The sequence below is a fragment of the Chlamydotis macqueenii genome, chromosome 3 (assembly GCF_036417535.1).
Source record: "Chlamydotis macqueenii isolate bChlMac1 chromosome 3, bChlMac1.mat, whole genome shotgun sequence".
NCBI lineage: Eukaryota > Metazoa > Chordata > Aves > Otidiformes > Otididae > Chlamydotis > Chlamydotis macqueenii.
Genome location: NC_141558.1, coordinates 35,649,278 through 35,665,223, shown reverse-complemented (window position 1 = coordinate 35,665,223; position 15,946 = coordinate 35,649,278). Strand labels below are relative to the sequence as shown.

The window sequence follows — 15,946 nt, the reverse complement described above, 5'->3', positions numbered from 1 at the left end:
TTAATCTACTTTTTTGCACCTGGAGAGATGTTAAGAAACCTTCTACTTTGGCTTACTACAAAACCTGCATTCTTAATCTCCTCTCTTAACTCTACTTGCTACCATAAAAATAAAAAAAAACCAACAAAAAACCTCAAGAAAGCATAAAAATTTTATTAAGAAAATGTGTAGGACTTGAAAGTTTCTAGAGCAACTTGTTTCTTCTGTTTTCTTTTGCCTTTATCTCAAACACAGCAAACACTCTACAAGAAGCATAAGCAGTAGCATTCTGGATTCTTTCCTGCAGAGTCAGTGAATCTGGGCAGTTCGATAGGTGACTGTCTATGTGGCCTCCCCATTCTTTTGTTTCTTCTTCTCTTATTAATAAAGGTTTTCCCAATGACTGGCCAAACAGTCGACAGACTTCTTGAGCTTTCTGCCGTGTGTTTCCAACAGCAGCAACGCATACTTGACGGCTGAGAGGTGGAAAAAGCAACACAGTAACAAGCATGGCCAACTGGTGTACAAGTGTTCCTGCAAAGCATGGTGGGTTTTTTTTTTTTTTTTTTTAATGCCTCAGCTTTTGTAACTGCATAGATCTAAGGCACATCACTTTTACCCGCGTTCTGGGTGATGATAGTTTAGGAGTTTGAGAGGGGGAGTGCATGGAGAAGCTGTCAGCATCCTCATCAGCTATAATCAAGCATTTCTAACAAACACCTATACACTGCAGGCATTCATGCTGTGTGGTACAGAGCAAGAGTTCAACCCTTGCTCCAGGCAAGCTGTAGGGCATACCAGCACCTATTTAACCTTATGGGCTTGATTTCCAGACTCCTGGGTAGGTACCTTTGAGATACACATCTGGCATCTCCAGAGCCCTTAGCAGCAGCTAGTTGAGCTTGCTTCTTGGACCAGGCATACTACTTCTTTTTAAAGAGGCAAAACCCAAACCAAGATTAAACTCCTGTGTGCCCCGCTCAACTTCAATGGGAGAAGAAGGACTTTGGATAGTTAACACCTAAAATACCAAGACCATGAGCTTCAAAGTAGCACGTTTGGATGCTGAGCAAGCACCATACATGACTCTTTTCAGATCATGTCAGCAGCTAAGAGTAATGGGAATTGGCAAGGGTACCTAGAATTATCAACATCTGGTAACAAACATGTACCTTCATTCATAAATACAAATCAAATCTACACGTGCTGATGTAACCAAAGTAAAATTGTGTTGACCTAATATTCACGGTAGATTATACTTCCAATGCAATCGGTGGAAAAAAAAAATATTTTTTACTACATTCTGCTTTTGCACAGAGACACTGTTGAAAGAACAAGCTGTATTTTCTAGGCTGAACAGCATTAATTTAGAACTTCTATTTAAAACAAATACTAAAATATCTGAACATAAATTTTAATAGGTATGAAGGAAACTCTTTTTGCTCCTATTACAAACAGTATAAATTATGTATTCGTATTAACTGTTACCTGAGGCTGTAAAATTTATGGTGTGAACACTTACCGAAGAGTGTCTACAGCTTCTGGTGTATGGTAGAAATGAGGTGGACTGATGGTAACAGAGGTTCCTAACTTTTCAATGAGTAGATTGCAAACATTCTGCATTTTTCCAAAATCACTGAATACAATGCAGACCTGGGAGTGAACAGAGACATCACACAAGTAATTTTTTTTTCCCCCTATGATTCAACATTTGTATTTAAATCAATATGTACAAACTAACTAAACACACTAGTCCTGTATATAAATCCAACATTTACTTACAACTTTTATATAGGCCTAGAAACTATCATTAGGTTTGCAACAGAAGTTCATAAAATGCTTTAAAATTGAGGATTAAAAAAAAAAAATGCTCTTTTGTGAGGAAGTACAGCATTCTAGGTATGCAGACAATTTGAAGAATGAACATGCTTTCAGGACACATGACTAGATGCATCCTGGTTCTTCTCTTTTTAGATTACTAGATGTTAATTGTGCAGAATTCCAAGCAAAATGATGTGGAAAACATTGTGCAGGATGGAAAATTGCATTTTAATTCCAAGCATTAGATTCAAGAAACCTAAGCTATCTGATTAAACTAAGCCTAGCCCAGTCTAGATTGCAAGTGGGCTCAAAACTCTGTGTTGGCTGAACAGACACACTCCAGTGCCTACAGAGAACTGGGCACTGCAGACTTGGATTGAAAGCAATTTAAACATCTAGCTGTCTGTGGCTTTGGTAATAAGAAGCATTAAATACAGATGCATCAGGAATTCAGGTGCTTTCCCAAGTGCTACAAAGCAGGCATCACTATCAGCCCGAGCCCTACAGCCTTCCTTGTGGGGAAGTGCCAGCCAGGTGGCGACTTTCCAGGCAGGAGCCAGCCTTTTTCTGTGGCAGAGCAGAGTTGCCAGCAGTGAAGCAATGAGGCCAAGCTGCTGCAGCATTTAGGAATCAGAAATCCTGGGTACCAAACTCTTTTTTTAGAAGAACTAAACTCTCATCTTCATTTCTCAGTACGGTGCTCTCACCACCAAATTAGGCTCATCTCTCTCATTCCTGATGCTTTCCATTATTTTTGCACAGATATACAGCTCCAACAGGAGGGGAAGAAAACCCCTGTGTTGTTAAAGAAAATTCCACTATCAACCCCTGTGATCTACAGTTACCCTTGTGATCGCTGCAGTCCATGCAGCAATCTATCCCAGTGAAGGTATATGGTACAGAAATCCAAGTTATGGCAGGTCAGCTGCACTGTAGTAGCGTCCATTGTGCATACCATAGATTTACCTTGTGGAAAACGAGGTAATTCAAGGAAGTTGACTCTCTCAGTGAGAGAAGAGGGGCTTACTTAATATACAGCCCCCAGCACAAGAAGGACATGGACCAGTTGGAGAAGGTCCAGAGGAGGGCCACGAAGATGATAAAAGGGCTGGAGCACCTCTCTTATGAGGACAGGCTGAGAGAGTTGGGGCTGTTCAGCCTGGAGAAGAGGAGGCTCCGGGGAGACCGGATAGCGGTCTTCCAGTACCTCAAGGGGGCCTACAGGAAAGATGGGGAAAGGCTGTTTAGTAGGGCCTGTTGTGATAGGACGAGAGGTAATGGTTTTAAAATAGAGGGGGTTAGATTTAGATTAGAAATTAGGAAAAATTTTTTTACGATGCGAGTTATAGAACACTGGAACAGGTTGCCCAGAAAGGTGGTGGAGGCCCCATCCCTGGAAACGTTCAAGGCCAGGCTGGATGAGGCTCTGAGCAACCTGATCTAGTCAGGGATGTCCCTGCTCCTTGCAGGGGGGTTGGACTAGATGACCTTTGAAGGTCCCTTCCAACCCTAACCATTCTATGATTCTATGATTCTATGATACAGGGTAAGGTAAAAAATGGATAGACAATTATCACAAAGTAATTAATGCACGTCTTGTTACCCTTAGTAGCCTCTCAGTGCGGTACATGTTCTTTATCCCAGCTCGAATCCTTGCACTGGCTCAGTAGCTCTTCACGCAACTGAGCCAAAGCTGGGCTTAGGGCCTTAAAAACTGACCAAGATGGAGTGGCAGGGCAATTCCATCTTCTACAAGGAGAAAGGGTCACACCTGTTGTGCAAAACTGCACCAAGTCTGCATTTTCATCTCAGCTGCACACCCTTCATCTGTAACTTGGGGGTTGGATCACTTTCTGGAAGGTGCAGTATCAATTTGAACACAGACTGAAGATCAGACTAAACCTAGATTTCTTTCTTCAGTGGGAGTTCTTGCTATATATAAGCAGCATACATCCTCTTGTGCTGTTTTGCCAGAAAACTGTCATGGTTGTATTTTGTGGAAAGCTGTAAGTCTCACAGATTGCTGTCAGTGTTTACAAGATTAGTTCCCTCAAGGGGATGAAACAAAAGAATGATCAAATAAAAGAACTGTGAGTCTTAAGCAAGAGATAAGCTGCTCAGACCTGGGCACTCAGGAATTTAATTGTTAAAAAAGCAGCATGTATTCAGGTACCCTCAGGGGCAGAAAACAACTGAGAAAGAACTGTGAATTTTGTTATTTTTTCCCCCTAAAAATTAGTTTTCATTTAGAGCTAGATCAAATAAATTCCACTTGCATTTACAGAGGATACCTGAGCATTAAAATGCAAAGCAATGTTTCAATTTCTTCAATCATGATTAAGGTTAAAAAAATGTGAAACAGTAATATGAGGGTATGCAAAACCATTATGGACATTATGAGGTTTGGATAAGGCTGTAAAGGACAAGATGTTACGGCTTATACGGAGACAAGTATATTAAGAAATGCACAAAACCAACAAAATCTTGATCCCATGAGATCACCATGCAATAAATGAACTGTTATAATTAAGATATTGTAGAGCTTTGTGATGTCATACACAACTTCATTCTTCTGCATATTTTCCTTTGTTATAGCAAGAATTTCCTTTGTTATGAACAAATTTGGTAGTCTTCTATGACAGGGTTACAGCATCGGTGGACAAGGGACGAGCAACTGATGCCATCTACCTGGACTTGCGCAAAGTACCCTTCTCTCTAAACTGGAGAGACATGGATTTGATGGAAGGACCATTCGGTGGATAAGGAATTGGCTGGATGGTTGCACTCAGAGAGTTGTGGTCAACAGCTCAGTGTCCAAGTAGAGACTGAGTGGCATCCCTCAGGGGTTGGTATTGGGACTGGCCCTGTTTAACATCTTTGTTGGCAACATGGACAGTGGGATAGAGGGCACCCTCAGCAAATTTGCCAACGACATCAAGATGTGTAGTGTGATTGACATGCTGGAGGCAAGGGATGCCATCCAGAGGAACATAAGAAGGACATGGACTTGTTGGAGTGAGTCCAGAGGAGGGCCATGAATATGATCAGAGGGCTGGAGCACCTCTCCAGTGAGGACAGGCTGAGAGAGTTGGGGCTGTTCAGCCTGGAGAAGAGAAGGGTCTGGGGAGGCCTTATAGTGGCCTTCCAGTACCTAAAGGGGGCCTACAGAAAAACTGGAGAGGCACTGTTGGCAAGGGCATGTAGTCATAGGACAGGGGGCAATGGCTTTAAACTGAAAGAGGATAGATTTAGATTGGATATAAGGAAGAAATTCTTTATTGTGAGGGTGGGGAGACACTGGAACAGGTTGCCCAGAGAAGCTGTGGATGCCCCAACCCTGGAAGTGTTCAAGGCCAGGTTGGATGGGGCTTTGAGCAACCTGGTCTAGTGGAAGGTGTTCCTGCCCATGGCATGGGGGGGTTGGAACTAGATGATCTTTAAGGTCTCTTCCAACCCAAACAATCCTATGAATTAAAATTTATCTCCTTACAGTTGAAAGCGTGTCTTGAATTCTTAATTATACATTAAAATAGCTATTTGTCTGGGAATTTATTCAGTTTTCTAAAAACTCTTACAGTAGACAAATGCTAGAAAGAGTTTATAAAATGGAATAATGCATGACCTCTATGATTTTATGTATATCACAAATATAATGGCAAACTCTTCAGCAAAGAAGCTAGTGTAAGTTAATTTTAAATTCATTTATATTGCTAAAGTATGCAAACATGCTGGTCAATAGAACTCCATTGGTTTATGAAGCTGCACTAATGAAACAAGTACATATATAAAGGGGGAAGCAAGGAGAAACTAATCTCTGCATAAAAAGCGACCATACTGCTACTTAAGTGTAGAAGGCAGCCAAACAGCAGTACTATGGCTAGATTTTTCAAGTTTTGGCACCCAGGTCCTAGGCACCACACAACTTTTAAACAGCAATTACAGCTGGTCCAAGCTGCCTACAAATGAAGAGTAAATTCTTGTAATTCGCTTTCCATGTACAATCTTTGTTATATAAAAATTAATAGCAGAAGGGAAACAATTGGTTAAGTTACCACTTAAGACCGAAGTTGTAAGCCTAAGATTGTCTGTGCCTAAATAATAATTCAATATAGTTTTATTAAGTATAGTTTATCTAAAAAACATGGTAATTTAAGTTGTCATGATAGTAAGTGTCTACTTAATGAAGTTAAAGTAATTCAGAACATGACACTGATGCATACCATTTAAGTATCTGAAGACTCACTTTAAAATCCAAATTTTGTTTTCCAAATTATTGATTATTTCTGTATTTCTTGCTGTTATTTAGATGAGAATATGCCTTAAAGCAACCAAGCAAACTGAAGAGGCTGAACTCTGTTTTAGGGAATTGTAAATAACAGCTGTATAAAACAGCTATCATTTTATTGCAGACTTCCAGGTTTACTTCATAAGAATCTGTAAACTTGCTGGGTAGTGATTAAAGTTTGATGCTCTAAAAGGATTCATTGACTGAAAACACATAATTTCCTTCAGTGACTGTTTCCAGCACAGCATTTCATTTCTTACTATAGCACGAACATGCAAAAATATACTCCCCTGAGCTGCCTCTGAAGTAAATGGGATTATTCCCATAATATTTAGCTTTTACACAGGACTTTTTACCTACAGAATTCAAAGTCAATTACCTAGGAAACAATTAATTTTGCTTTACTTGCAGCAAGCTGATGGCAAAGTCGTGTAGAATAGATCAAAGTCCAGGTGCTGTTCAACTGTGGCTTAAGCAGATCTAGATTAGGGCTGCCACACCACTGTTGTCCCCCATCCACTCTTGTCCTCTGCCTTGCATTGCCTCCAGTTCAGGGAGCTAAAATAATGGAAAAAATAAAAGCTAATCTGGAAAAAACAAAAGTTATTAACTGGAGCAACTTTCTGAACTGACCTATCACCTATCACTTGATCACCTAAGTACAACTCCTTGCAAGAAGTAGAGGGCAGGAAGGGCTGTGGTGAAGGAAAGTGTGGGTTTGCTTACACTGCCACAGAACGACAACTGTAGAGCCCCAGAACCAAATATTCCCTTCTGTAGCATCATGTGATATTTAAAAAGCACACATTAATCTGAGAAGAAAACAATTGTTTCTATATTACAGTAACAAAAAACAAGTTCTGCACACAATAGAAGACTGCAGCTGAACTCTGCTTTCAGCTGCAGTCCTTCAATAGTTTCCTTGACTATGCTGCCTTTACCGCAGAGAACATCTGCTCCTCAGTATGAGGAAAGACAGTCTACAAATTTTCATTGGTCCTTGCTACATTTATTATTCTTTTTTATTATTATTTTTAGTTTGATTAATACGTACCTCTGCTTCCATTTGGTAAATATTTTCTACTCTACTAAAATCCTCTGTTACAGTCATATTTTCTTCCTAAAACAAAGTACAAGAATATAATCTTAAAAGACAGAAATTAAGCATCTGTTGGAAATGTATGTACATTCTGTCCTGTAAAAGTTGAACTGTTTTGGCTTGTTACTTACGACTTAGCAACAGAAATTTTGAATTTTTCATGCAAATCTCCTCAGTTTAAAAACTAGCTGGATGTTAAAGACTTCTTGACATTATTTAAACTAAATTATACAGTAGCTCTATAATGTAATTTTGCTGCTTACAGTGTGTAACTGTAAATTCACCTTGTTCAAAAAACTAGAAGCTTCAATTGTTTTCAGAAAATTAGTATGTGAGAAATGTTTTTCAGGAGCCTATTTTAAGATATTTTAACAGTAGTGGCTGCAGCAACGTGACGTGAACAATGACTGAACACTGGTTATTCTGACACAATAGTAACCCTTAAAAGAGGCTACACCACCGTTGACACTTCTGTATTCACAGCAGCTACATTATTCAACATAATGGCTGCACGGAGCACTACCAAATCCCATAAGATTTATTTATAGGATACTGAGCTAATCAAGATACAGCATAACTCCAGTAACATCTGAATATTTGACGAGCTTGCTAGAGGTTTAGCAAACACATTTCTTTCACCTGCTTCCCTCTCCGGTAAGCAGTTTGGATGAACAATTTATTGTAAAATTACTACAACACAACAAAAAGCGCAGTTTACAATTTAGTTGTAAATAGAACTTAGCATTTAATACCCAGGAACCACAGGGAAACAGACAGTAAGCTTTCCAATTACTGAAAAAGTTTTACTTATTACATTTATTTGCTTAGGAAAACAATATTTGCTTTCAGTGTTGATATATTTCAAAAGATGCTTTGTGTCAGAATATCTCCTACAGAGGCTCAAATCTTCAAGTTCATCATGTAGCATGCATGCATAAGTTTATATAAATGACATTAATCCTGAGAAGCATTTTCCTTTTAAAATATCTTACGGACATTAGATCCGTAATTACCATTGCACAGCAGCCTACAGGAAACAAATTTTGAAATTTCAATTCTGTGATTGATTGGCAGTGGTCAAACACAAGCACAACAGTCCTATTTTTGGATAAACTCATCTAGTAAGGGCAAGGATGAGGGCCAGCCACACACTAACAACTGTATTTCCCCTTTTGCAGTCATAGGTTTGAGGTACTTTGGCAGCATGGCTGGCTGTGGTTTGCTAAAGAGTGCTCCAGTCAGTCCAGCACCAACAACTCATTTAATTTACAAAATAGAGCAAATATTACTATTTATGATAGAACATGATTACAATTGTCAAGAAAGACTTTTTCTAGACCTCTTACAGATCTTATAGAAATAACCACACAGAAAAGCTTTCTTCTACAACTCATATTTTACAGAAATAACTATACTGTAATAAAACCTTAGAGTAAACATAGAAAACGTGAGTGTGTTTTTCCTTGTCTCCACTCCTTAATCCTTTTAAGAAAAAAAAAGCTCTCTTCCCTGTTGAATGGATTAAAGTCTTATAATTTGGTTTTGCCCTCCGCAAGGCTCCTGTGTATTTAAGGACAGTGCCATCCTGTGGCTCCAGGCACTATTGCAAGATCAATGCAATCCGAGTGAAAGATCATTTTTTTTTCCCCATCTATTGTAAAATTTCCCTCACAGCTAATTTTTATCCCACCAGATTTGATAGTAGCTCTGTGTGTTATTGAAGATAAGTAGACAAAATAATTGCTGAAGTCAGAACAAGGTGGCCTCCTGTGATACATCTTCTGTTAGATACTTTGTTCCTGTTCCAGAGTGTGTTCAAAGATACAGAAAAGACAGGTAGGTGATGACAGAATTTTAAATTGGAATCAAGACGTCGACTACATCAAAAACAAAAGGCTCTTTTTCCTCCAGCTTATGTCTACTGTTCATATTTTGGCTGAGGAACTATACATTTGATTGCAATAGCCACAGGAAAAAAAAAGTTTTCACTGTGACTTACGGAAAGCTACACTTCTGATGTGTTAGGTTTTCTGGACTTCTGGAATAACCTTCTCAATTTTCTAAATCTGTGGGTCAAGGATCACAATAGAAAAAAATAAATTAACATAATACTACTGTTATGTGATAACTCATTTACCCCAGAAGCCACTGAACAATTCTTAAGAGAATCATACTTGCATTCTGCTTATACAGCCTATTTTTTTCAGCCAGCAGTGACATAAACCACTGCTGTTGCACGTGCTGTAAACACAAAAATGAAAAAGACAGTCAATATCCCACTGAGCTTACAATATCAAGTGTAGAACTGTGCTTTGCCTTATATTTTCCTTCTTTTCAACAGAAAAAAAAAATTATAGCCTTTCCTCCCACCTATCTGCTACTTCTGAACAATTTCTTCTTCACAGGACCATCATGTCCACCCTTGTGACACTGTCACTGTTTACAGGAATGACTGCTCCTTTCCCCGGAAAAGAACAGGGAAAAAACTAAATAGATAATCAGCAAAAGCACACTTCAAGGAGACAGCTATATAACAACACAGTATGAGAAAAGCCAGCTTGCAGATTGAAATTATGTGTTCTGCTCCTGATTACTGACTTCACAAAACCATGAGACTGTTTTATGAAACACAAGGCAAGTTTCAGTATGGGAAAATGTTTATAGTTTGGAAATGTATGCTAATGCACCAGTGTGGTAAATTATACTGATATGCTCTGATGAGCAAGACTGGTGAACTGGTAACAAAGGATGAGGAGAAGGCTGAGGTACTCAACAACTTTTTTGCCTCAGTCTTCACTGGCAACTCCTCTTCCCACACCTCTCAAGTGGATGGACCGCAAGATGGGGACTAGGGGAGCAAAGTCCTTCCCACTGTAAGGTAAGATCAGGTTCGTGACCACCTGAGGAACCTGAATGTACATAAGTCTATGGGACCTGATGAGATGCATCTCAGAGTCCTGAGAGAAATGGCTGATGTAGTTGCCCAGATGCTCTCCACAATACTTGAAAAGTCATGGCAGTCAGGTGAGGTCCCTGCTGACTAGAAAAAGGGAAACATTGCACTCATTTTTAAAAAGGAGTAAAAAGGAGCACCCTGGGAACTACTGACCTATCAGCCTCATCGCTGTGCCTGGGAAGATCATGAAATAGATCCTCCTAGAAGCTCTGCTGAGGCATATGGAGGACAGGGATGTGCTTCGAAACAGCCAACATGTCTTCACCAAGGGCAAGTCCTGCCTGACCAACCCAGTGATCTTCTACAATAGAGTCACTGCATCAGTAAACGAAGGAAGAACTACAGATGTTGTCTACCTGGACTTCTGTAAAGCCTTTGACACGGTTCCCTGCAACATCCTTCTCTCTAAATTGTAGAGATATGGATTCAATGGGTGGACTGTTTGGTGGATGAGGAATTGGTTGAATGGTCACATCCAGGGGGTAGTGGTCAACAGCTTGATGTCCAGATGGAGATCGGTGACAAGTGGTGTCCCTCAGGAGTCCGTATTGGGACCTCACCTCTGTTTAGTCTCTTTATCAATGACATAGACAGACTTGTACTCAGCAAATGGAAAGCCACTTTGGGGATATTTCTTAAAATACATCATAATCTAAAAAAGGTGATGCCTGATGCCTTACACAAGTTTCTACATTTCTTATTAAAGGATATACTGAAACTGGAAGATTCAGTAACTGAGTGAGCAAAACTTCAAAATCTTTTTTTTCACTGACTGTATGGATCTGCATCCATAACCATGACTCCTAAATAAATAACAGGTTCAAAATACGGAGAATACTGCACATATATACAAGGATATATCCCAGTACAGACAAACTCTAAGCCAGAGCACACTGGATATCGTTTGTGAGCTTGTTTTTTTTTTTTGTTAAATAACACTCTGACTGGTACAACAAATAGTATCACTGTTATTTTTAAACAAGATGGGCAATGCCAGTTGTTAGATACAGTAATTAAAGAAAACAAGCGTCATCTCCACACCACTCCCCAAATAAATCATAGGTGGTAAATACAAAATCAGTTTGATTCTAGAGAAAGAGAAAAAAAACATTACTTTTGAGCAGCTGGGCTGAGTAAGAGAGATTGGTTTCCCCACTGATTTTACCTTCCCTGCAGCCTTCAAAGTAGATTCTGTGCTCTGAAGTGCTGCATGTGCTTACAGCAGTCTATAAATAAATGCTACTATGTGCATTTATTTCTGAGTAAAATCCTGTGTAAATACAGATGGAAATTAGGTGCTGCCCCCAGGCATCCTGACAAGCTGCTAATGCAAGCTCCTGCTGATGCAAAGGTTATGCCCTTCTGGTCTCACAGACTTCCTACAATAGCAACAAGAACGGTTAAGGAAATTGTTCTATGGATTAATTAAAAATAAATATATAGAATAGCCATCTGACTTCTAAAGAGGACTTAGCTGAACTTGCAACAACTAGAACTGTATGGAGATGGTGAAGAGATATTAATTTTACAGTGGTCTAGAATGGTATTAGCTACAAGTGATGTTAGCAAATGCAGTTAGGAACAAATTGCCAGCAGTGAGAGTTGTTAGTAGAAAAGCTACAAGGCAAATAAAAGCTCTAGCAGCAAGTGATTTAAAATTGTGTGGAACAAAGCACTGAAAATTATACCGCAGGGAACTACTCTGAAAAAAAAAAAACAAACTTCATGTTGTTTTTCTCAGAGTTCCCTAGAGCTAACGCTTTGCTAACACTGAGAAACCCACAACTTAAGCAGCATTTCACAGTCCCTCAAGTATGTAGAAAGAACTAACATTACCATTCTCCAACGCATGGTATCTCTGAAACAGCAAAAATATGACTGTGAAAATATTATCACTATAATAAGACACCGAATGCTCACCTTTCACGTCATAAAATCAGCTCACTCTCCACCTAGGTTGCACCACCACTCCTACCTGCTCCTGTTACATTTCTGAATCTGACGGCATACACCCAAATATAACCATCTGTTTGTTCAGGTCACACTGTGTTTTGCAGTTATTTTTTCTAGCCGGCAGTAGCAGTGTGTACAACTCCTCTAAAGCACACTGCCTTAGTTAACATCCTGCCTACTCCTAATTTAATCAGATTCACGTCAAAACTGGAAGTCAGTTATTTGGATTCACTGTAGGGTGAATAGTTGCACCATTCCATGGGACCTGATGAGATGCATCTGCGGGACCTGAGGGAACTGGTGGATGAAGTTGCTAAGCCACTGTCCATTGTATTTGAGAAGTTGTGACAGCCTGGTGAGATTCCCGCCAACTGGAAACGGGGTAATATAACCCCCATTTTTAAAAAGGGGAACAAGGAAGACCGAGGAACTACAGGCCAGTCAGTCTCACCTCTGTGCCTGGCAAGATCACGGAGCAGATCCTCCTGGAAACCATGCTGAGGCACATGGACTACAAGGAGGTGATTGGTGACAGCCAACATGGATTCACCAAGGGCAAATCATGCCTCACCAATTTAGTGGCCTTCTACGATGGGGTTACAGGATTGGTGGACAAGGGACAAGCAACTGACCTGGACTTGTGCAAAGCATTTGACACTGTCCTGCATGACATCCTTCTCTCTAAACTGGAGAAACATGGATTTGATGGACAGACCACTCGATGGATAAGGAATTGCTTGGATGGCCCCACTCAAAGAATTGTGGTCAATGGCTCGATGTCCAAGTGGAGACCGGTGACGAGTGGCATTTCTCAGGGGTTGGTATTGGGCCTGGCCCTGTCCAACATCTTTCTCGGCAACATAGACAGTGGGATAGAGTGCACCCTCAGCAAGTTCAACGATGACACGAAGCTGTGTGGTGCTGTTAATGTGCTGGGGGGAAGGGATGCCATCCAGAGGGACCTTGACAGGCTGGAAAGGCGGGCCAGTGCAAACCTCATGAAGTTCAACCAGGCCAAGTGCAAGGTCCTGCACATGGGTCAGGGCAATCCTCAGTATCAATACAGCCTGGGGGATGAATGGATTGAGAGCAGTCCCAAGCAGAAGGACTTGGGGGTGTTGATGGACGAGAAGCTCAACGTGAGCCAGCAATGTGTGCTTGCAGCCCAGAAAGCCAACTGCATCCTGGGCTGCATCAAAAGAAGCGTGGCCAGCAGGGAGGTGATTCTGCCCCTCTACTCTGCTCTGGTGAGACCCCACCTGGAGTACTGTGTGTCCAGCTCCGGAGCCCCCAACATAAGAAGGACTTGGACCAGTTGGAGAGAGTCCAGACGAGGGAAACAAAAATGATCAAAGGGCTGGAGCACATCTCCTATGAGGACAGGCTGAGGAAATTGGGGTTGTTCAGCCTGAAGAAGAGAAGACAAGACTCTGGGGAGATCTTACAGCAGTCTTCCAGTACCTAAAGGGGGCCTACAGGAAAGACAGGGAGAAACTCTTCAGTAGGGCTTGTTGTGAAATGATGAGGGGTAACGGTTTTAAAACAGAAGGAAGCAGATTCAGATTAAATATAAGGAAAAACATTTTTACAATGGGAGTGGTGTAACACTGGCACAGGTTGCCCAGAGAGGTGGTTGATGCTCCCTTCCTGGAAACATTCAAGGCCAAGTTGGATGGGACTCTGAGCAACCTGATCTGGTTGGAGATGTCCCTGGTCCTTGCAGGGGGGTTGAACTAGATGACCTTTAAAGGTTCCTTCCAACCCAAACTATTCTATGATTCTATGATTTCTGAGTGAACAAATAATTCTGACAGTAACAGAATCATGCCCCCCGTTACAGACAAGCACCCAGCATAAGGGAAAAACATAGGGAGCAGGATCGCGTATCCAGCACACAGCAGCCTCCATGCCTGCTTCCCATTTAGTCGCATAGTTGCAATATGACCTTTTCCTAAATCAGAGGTTAAGGGGTCTTTTTTCTTGTCTTCTTTATTCCCAAACAAATCCTTTATTTAGATACTACAGAAAAAGAGACAGTGTCACTATCAGTTTTAAAAAGAAACAGTAGATCCATTTTTTTTTTGGGAAAAAAAAAGTAGGAGTCAGGACTTATGTTCAAATGTATGCAGCATTTGAGATGTGGGCATGCCGTTTCACTGTAAGGCCATCACTATTTAGGCCGAGTAACTTACTCCCTTACTTTGCATTTACTAACACTGAATTCCTCTGTAACATCATGTAGTATCAAGAAAGTCTTCTGCAGTTCTTTCTTTTTTACTACATTGAATAATTTGGTGTTGATAGCAAACTCTGTCATCTCCCTTTTCCACAGCTCATTTGTAAATAAACTAAAAGGGAACACATTTCCTGGGGAACTTCAATAGTAAGTAACTTTCAAAGCAACCACTTAGTCCATCAAAGATCAAGTTTGTTCTGTTTTTAAGAGTCGTAGATGTGGAACACTGTCCAAAACTGTTTTATAAAATCCAAAAACATCAGCAGCACGATTGCTAGGACAAAAATCACCCTTATGTAGCATTTACAGTGTGGACAAAGCTTTAAAGGCAAGAATATGCTTTTCTCATTGTCATAAAATGACTTCCTGAGGCCAAAAAGTTATTATGGTAAAGGAACTTTCTGAGTCCACAAGGGTCTTCTGTCACTTCAGCTACCTTGATCGCATCTCATGGTTTTTCATACCTCTCTACTTACCTGGAACAAGAAAAGGAGAGAGGAAAACAGCTCTGTATGTATTTATTACTAAGCTATAGCAATCACATAGTTAAATAGAAGCTTACACGCATGTATAGTTTAAGTTACAGCACTGCGTACCCCTTTATCAGTTTCACCTGTACATACACGAGGATGCTGTACCGCATGAACAGATCAAACAGCCGAAGCAGGGCGCTTTTCACACACAAAACCAGCAATATGTTGGAAAGCTGCGAGATTCCACCTTTTCTGCCGAGGCAGGCAAAGCCGCAGCCTCTCAAAGACAGGCAGGCTTTCACAGCAGTGCCCCAGCCGCCGGTGCATCCCCGAGGCCGGGGGTTGAGATCTCCAAACCCCGTCGCTCCCCTGCTTCCCACTGGCTAGGCCGATGGGCTCAGCGCCTTACGCACAGTGCCCGGGCCCCCTCAGCGGGGCAGGGGCGGCCCCGGGGGCCGGGAGGTGTCAGTGGGACCCCGCCGCGGAGAGGAACCGCCCCGCCCGCTCCTCCCCTCGCCCTCCACCGGGAGCCCGGCGCCGCAGAAGGGTGAGGCCCTGAGGGCCGGCGGCTCTCACCGGGACGCCGCGCTGGCGGGCGCTCTGGGCGATGTACTCCAGCCGGCGGGACACGCTGCTCCGCGCCTCCCCGGCCGCTCCTTTTCGGCTGCCCAGCCGCACCGACACCCGCGCCCGGTCCGGGCCGGCGCTCAACTCCGCGCTGCCGCTTACGTGTACCTCCCGCCCGGGCGGCGCCGGGGAGCCGCCGCGTCGTGCTGGGACCAGAGTTGGGGCTGGGGCTGGAGCTGGGGTTGGGGCCGGGGCCGGGGCCGGGATGAGCTCGGCAAAGACGCGGGCGGGGGGCGGCCCGGGCAGCGCCATGGCGGCGGGGGCCCTCCTGCCACCATGGCAACCAACGCCAGCCCGCCCGCTGCGCCCTGGGAGGCGCCCGCGTGACCCATCACGTGATCTTCCCTCACTTCCGCTCTCTGCCGCCATCAGCAGGCCGAGGCGCGGCCGTCAGGAGGGTGCCAGGCCGAGGCTCTTTCCCTCCATGATCGGTATCGAGGCGGAAGTTCCTCTGCCTCCCGCCGAAGGGGCTCCGCCATGACAGTTACCGAGGCACAGCGCCCCCGGCCGTTGCGGA

At 42.4% G+C, this 15,946-nt stretch overlaps 1 protein-coding gene across 2 annotated transcripts; it reads right to left on the bottom strand.

The window, feature by feature from the left end:
• Positions 1 to 133: 133 nt before the first annotated feature.
• IRAK1BP1 (interleukin 1 receptor associated kinase 1 binding protein 1) lies at positions 134 to 15,739 on the bottom strand. Of its 2 annotated transcripts, none has more exons than XM_086744534.1 (4): positions 15,379 to 15,739; positions 7,140 to 7,205; positions 1,502 to 1,632; positions 134 to 455 (listed from the first exon to the last, which is right to left on the bottom strand). In XM_086744534.1, exons 1-4 carry the CDS (start codon positions 15,679 to 15,681, stop codon positions 185 to 187), a joined length of 771 nt encoding a protein of 256 aa, XP_086600660.1. In that variant the 5' UTR covers positions 15,682 to 15,739; the 3' UTR covers positions 134 to 184. The 2 variants fall into 2 exon arrangements, with proteins under 2 accessions (XP_086600660.1, XP_086600661.1); XM_086744535.1 differs by having other exon boundaries at positions 15,532 to 15,739.
• Between the last annotated feature and the right edge of the window lie 207 nt (positions 15,740 to 15,946).

Coding starts and splice junctions, on each gene's coding strand:
- IRAK1BP1 (XM_086744534.1), bottom strand. CDS start 15,681: ATGGCGCTGCCCGGGCCGCCCCCCGCCCGCGTCTTTGCCGAGCTCATC. Junction 1,633..7,139: donor TTTACCAAATGGAAGCAGAG/GTACGTATTAAT, acceptor GTTCACTCCCAG/GTCTGCATTGTATTCAGTGA. Junction 456..1,501: donor GAAGCTGTAGACACTCTTCG/GTAAGTGTTCAC, acceptor TCCACCTCTCAG/CCGTCAAGTATGCGTTGCTG.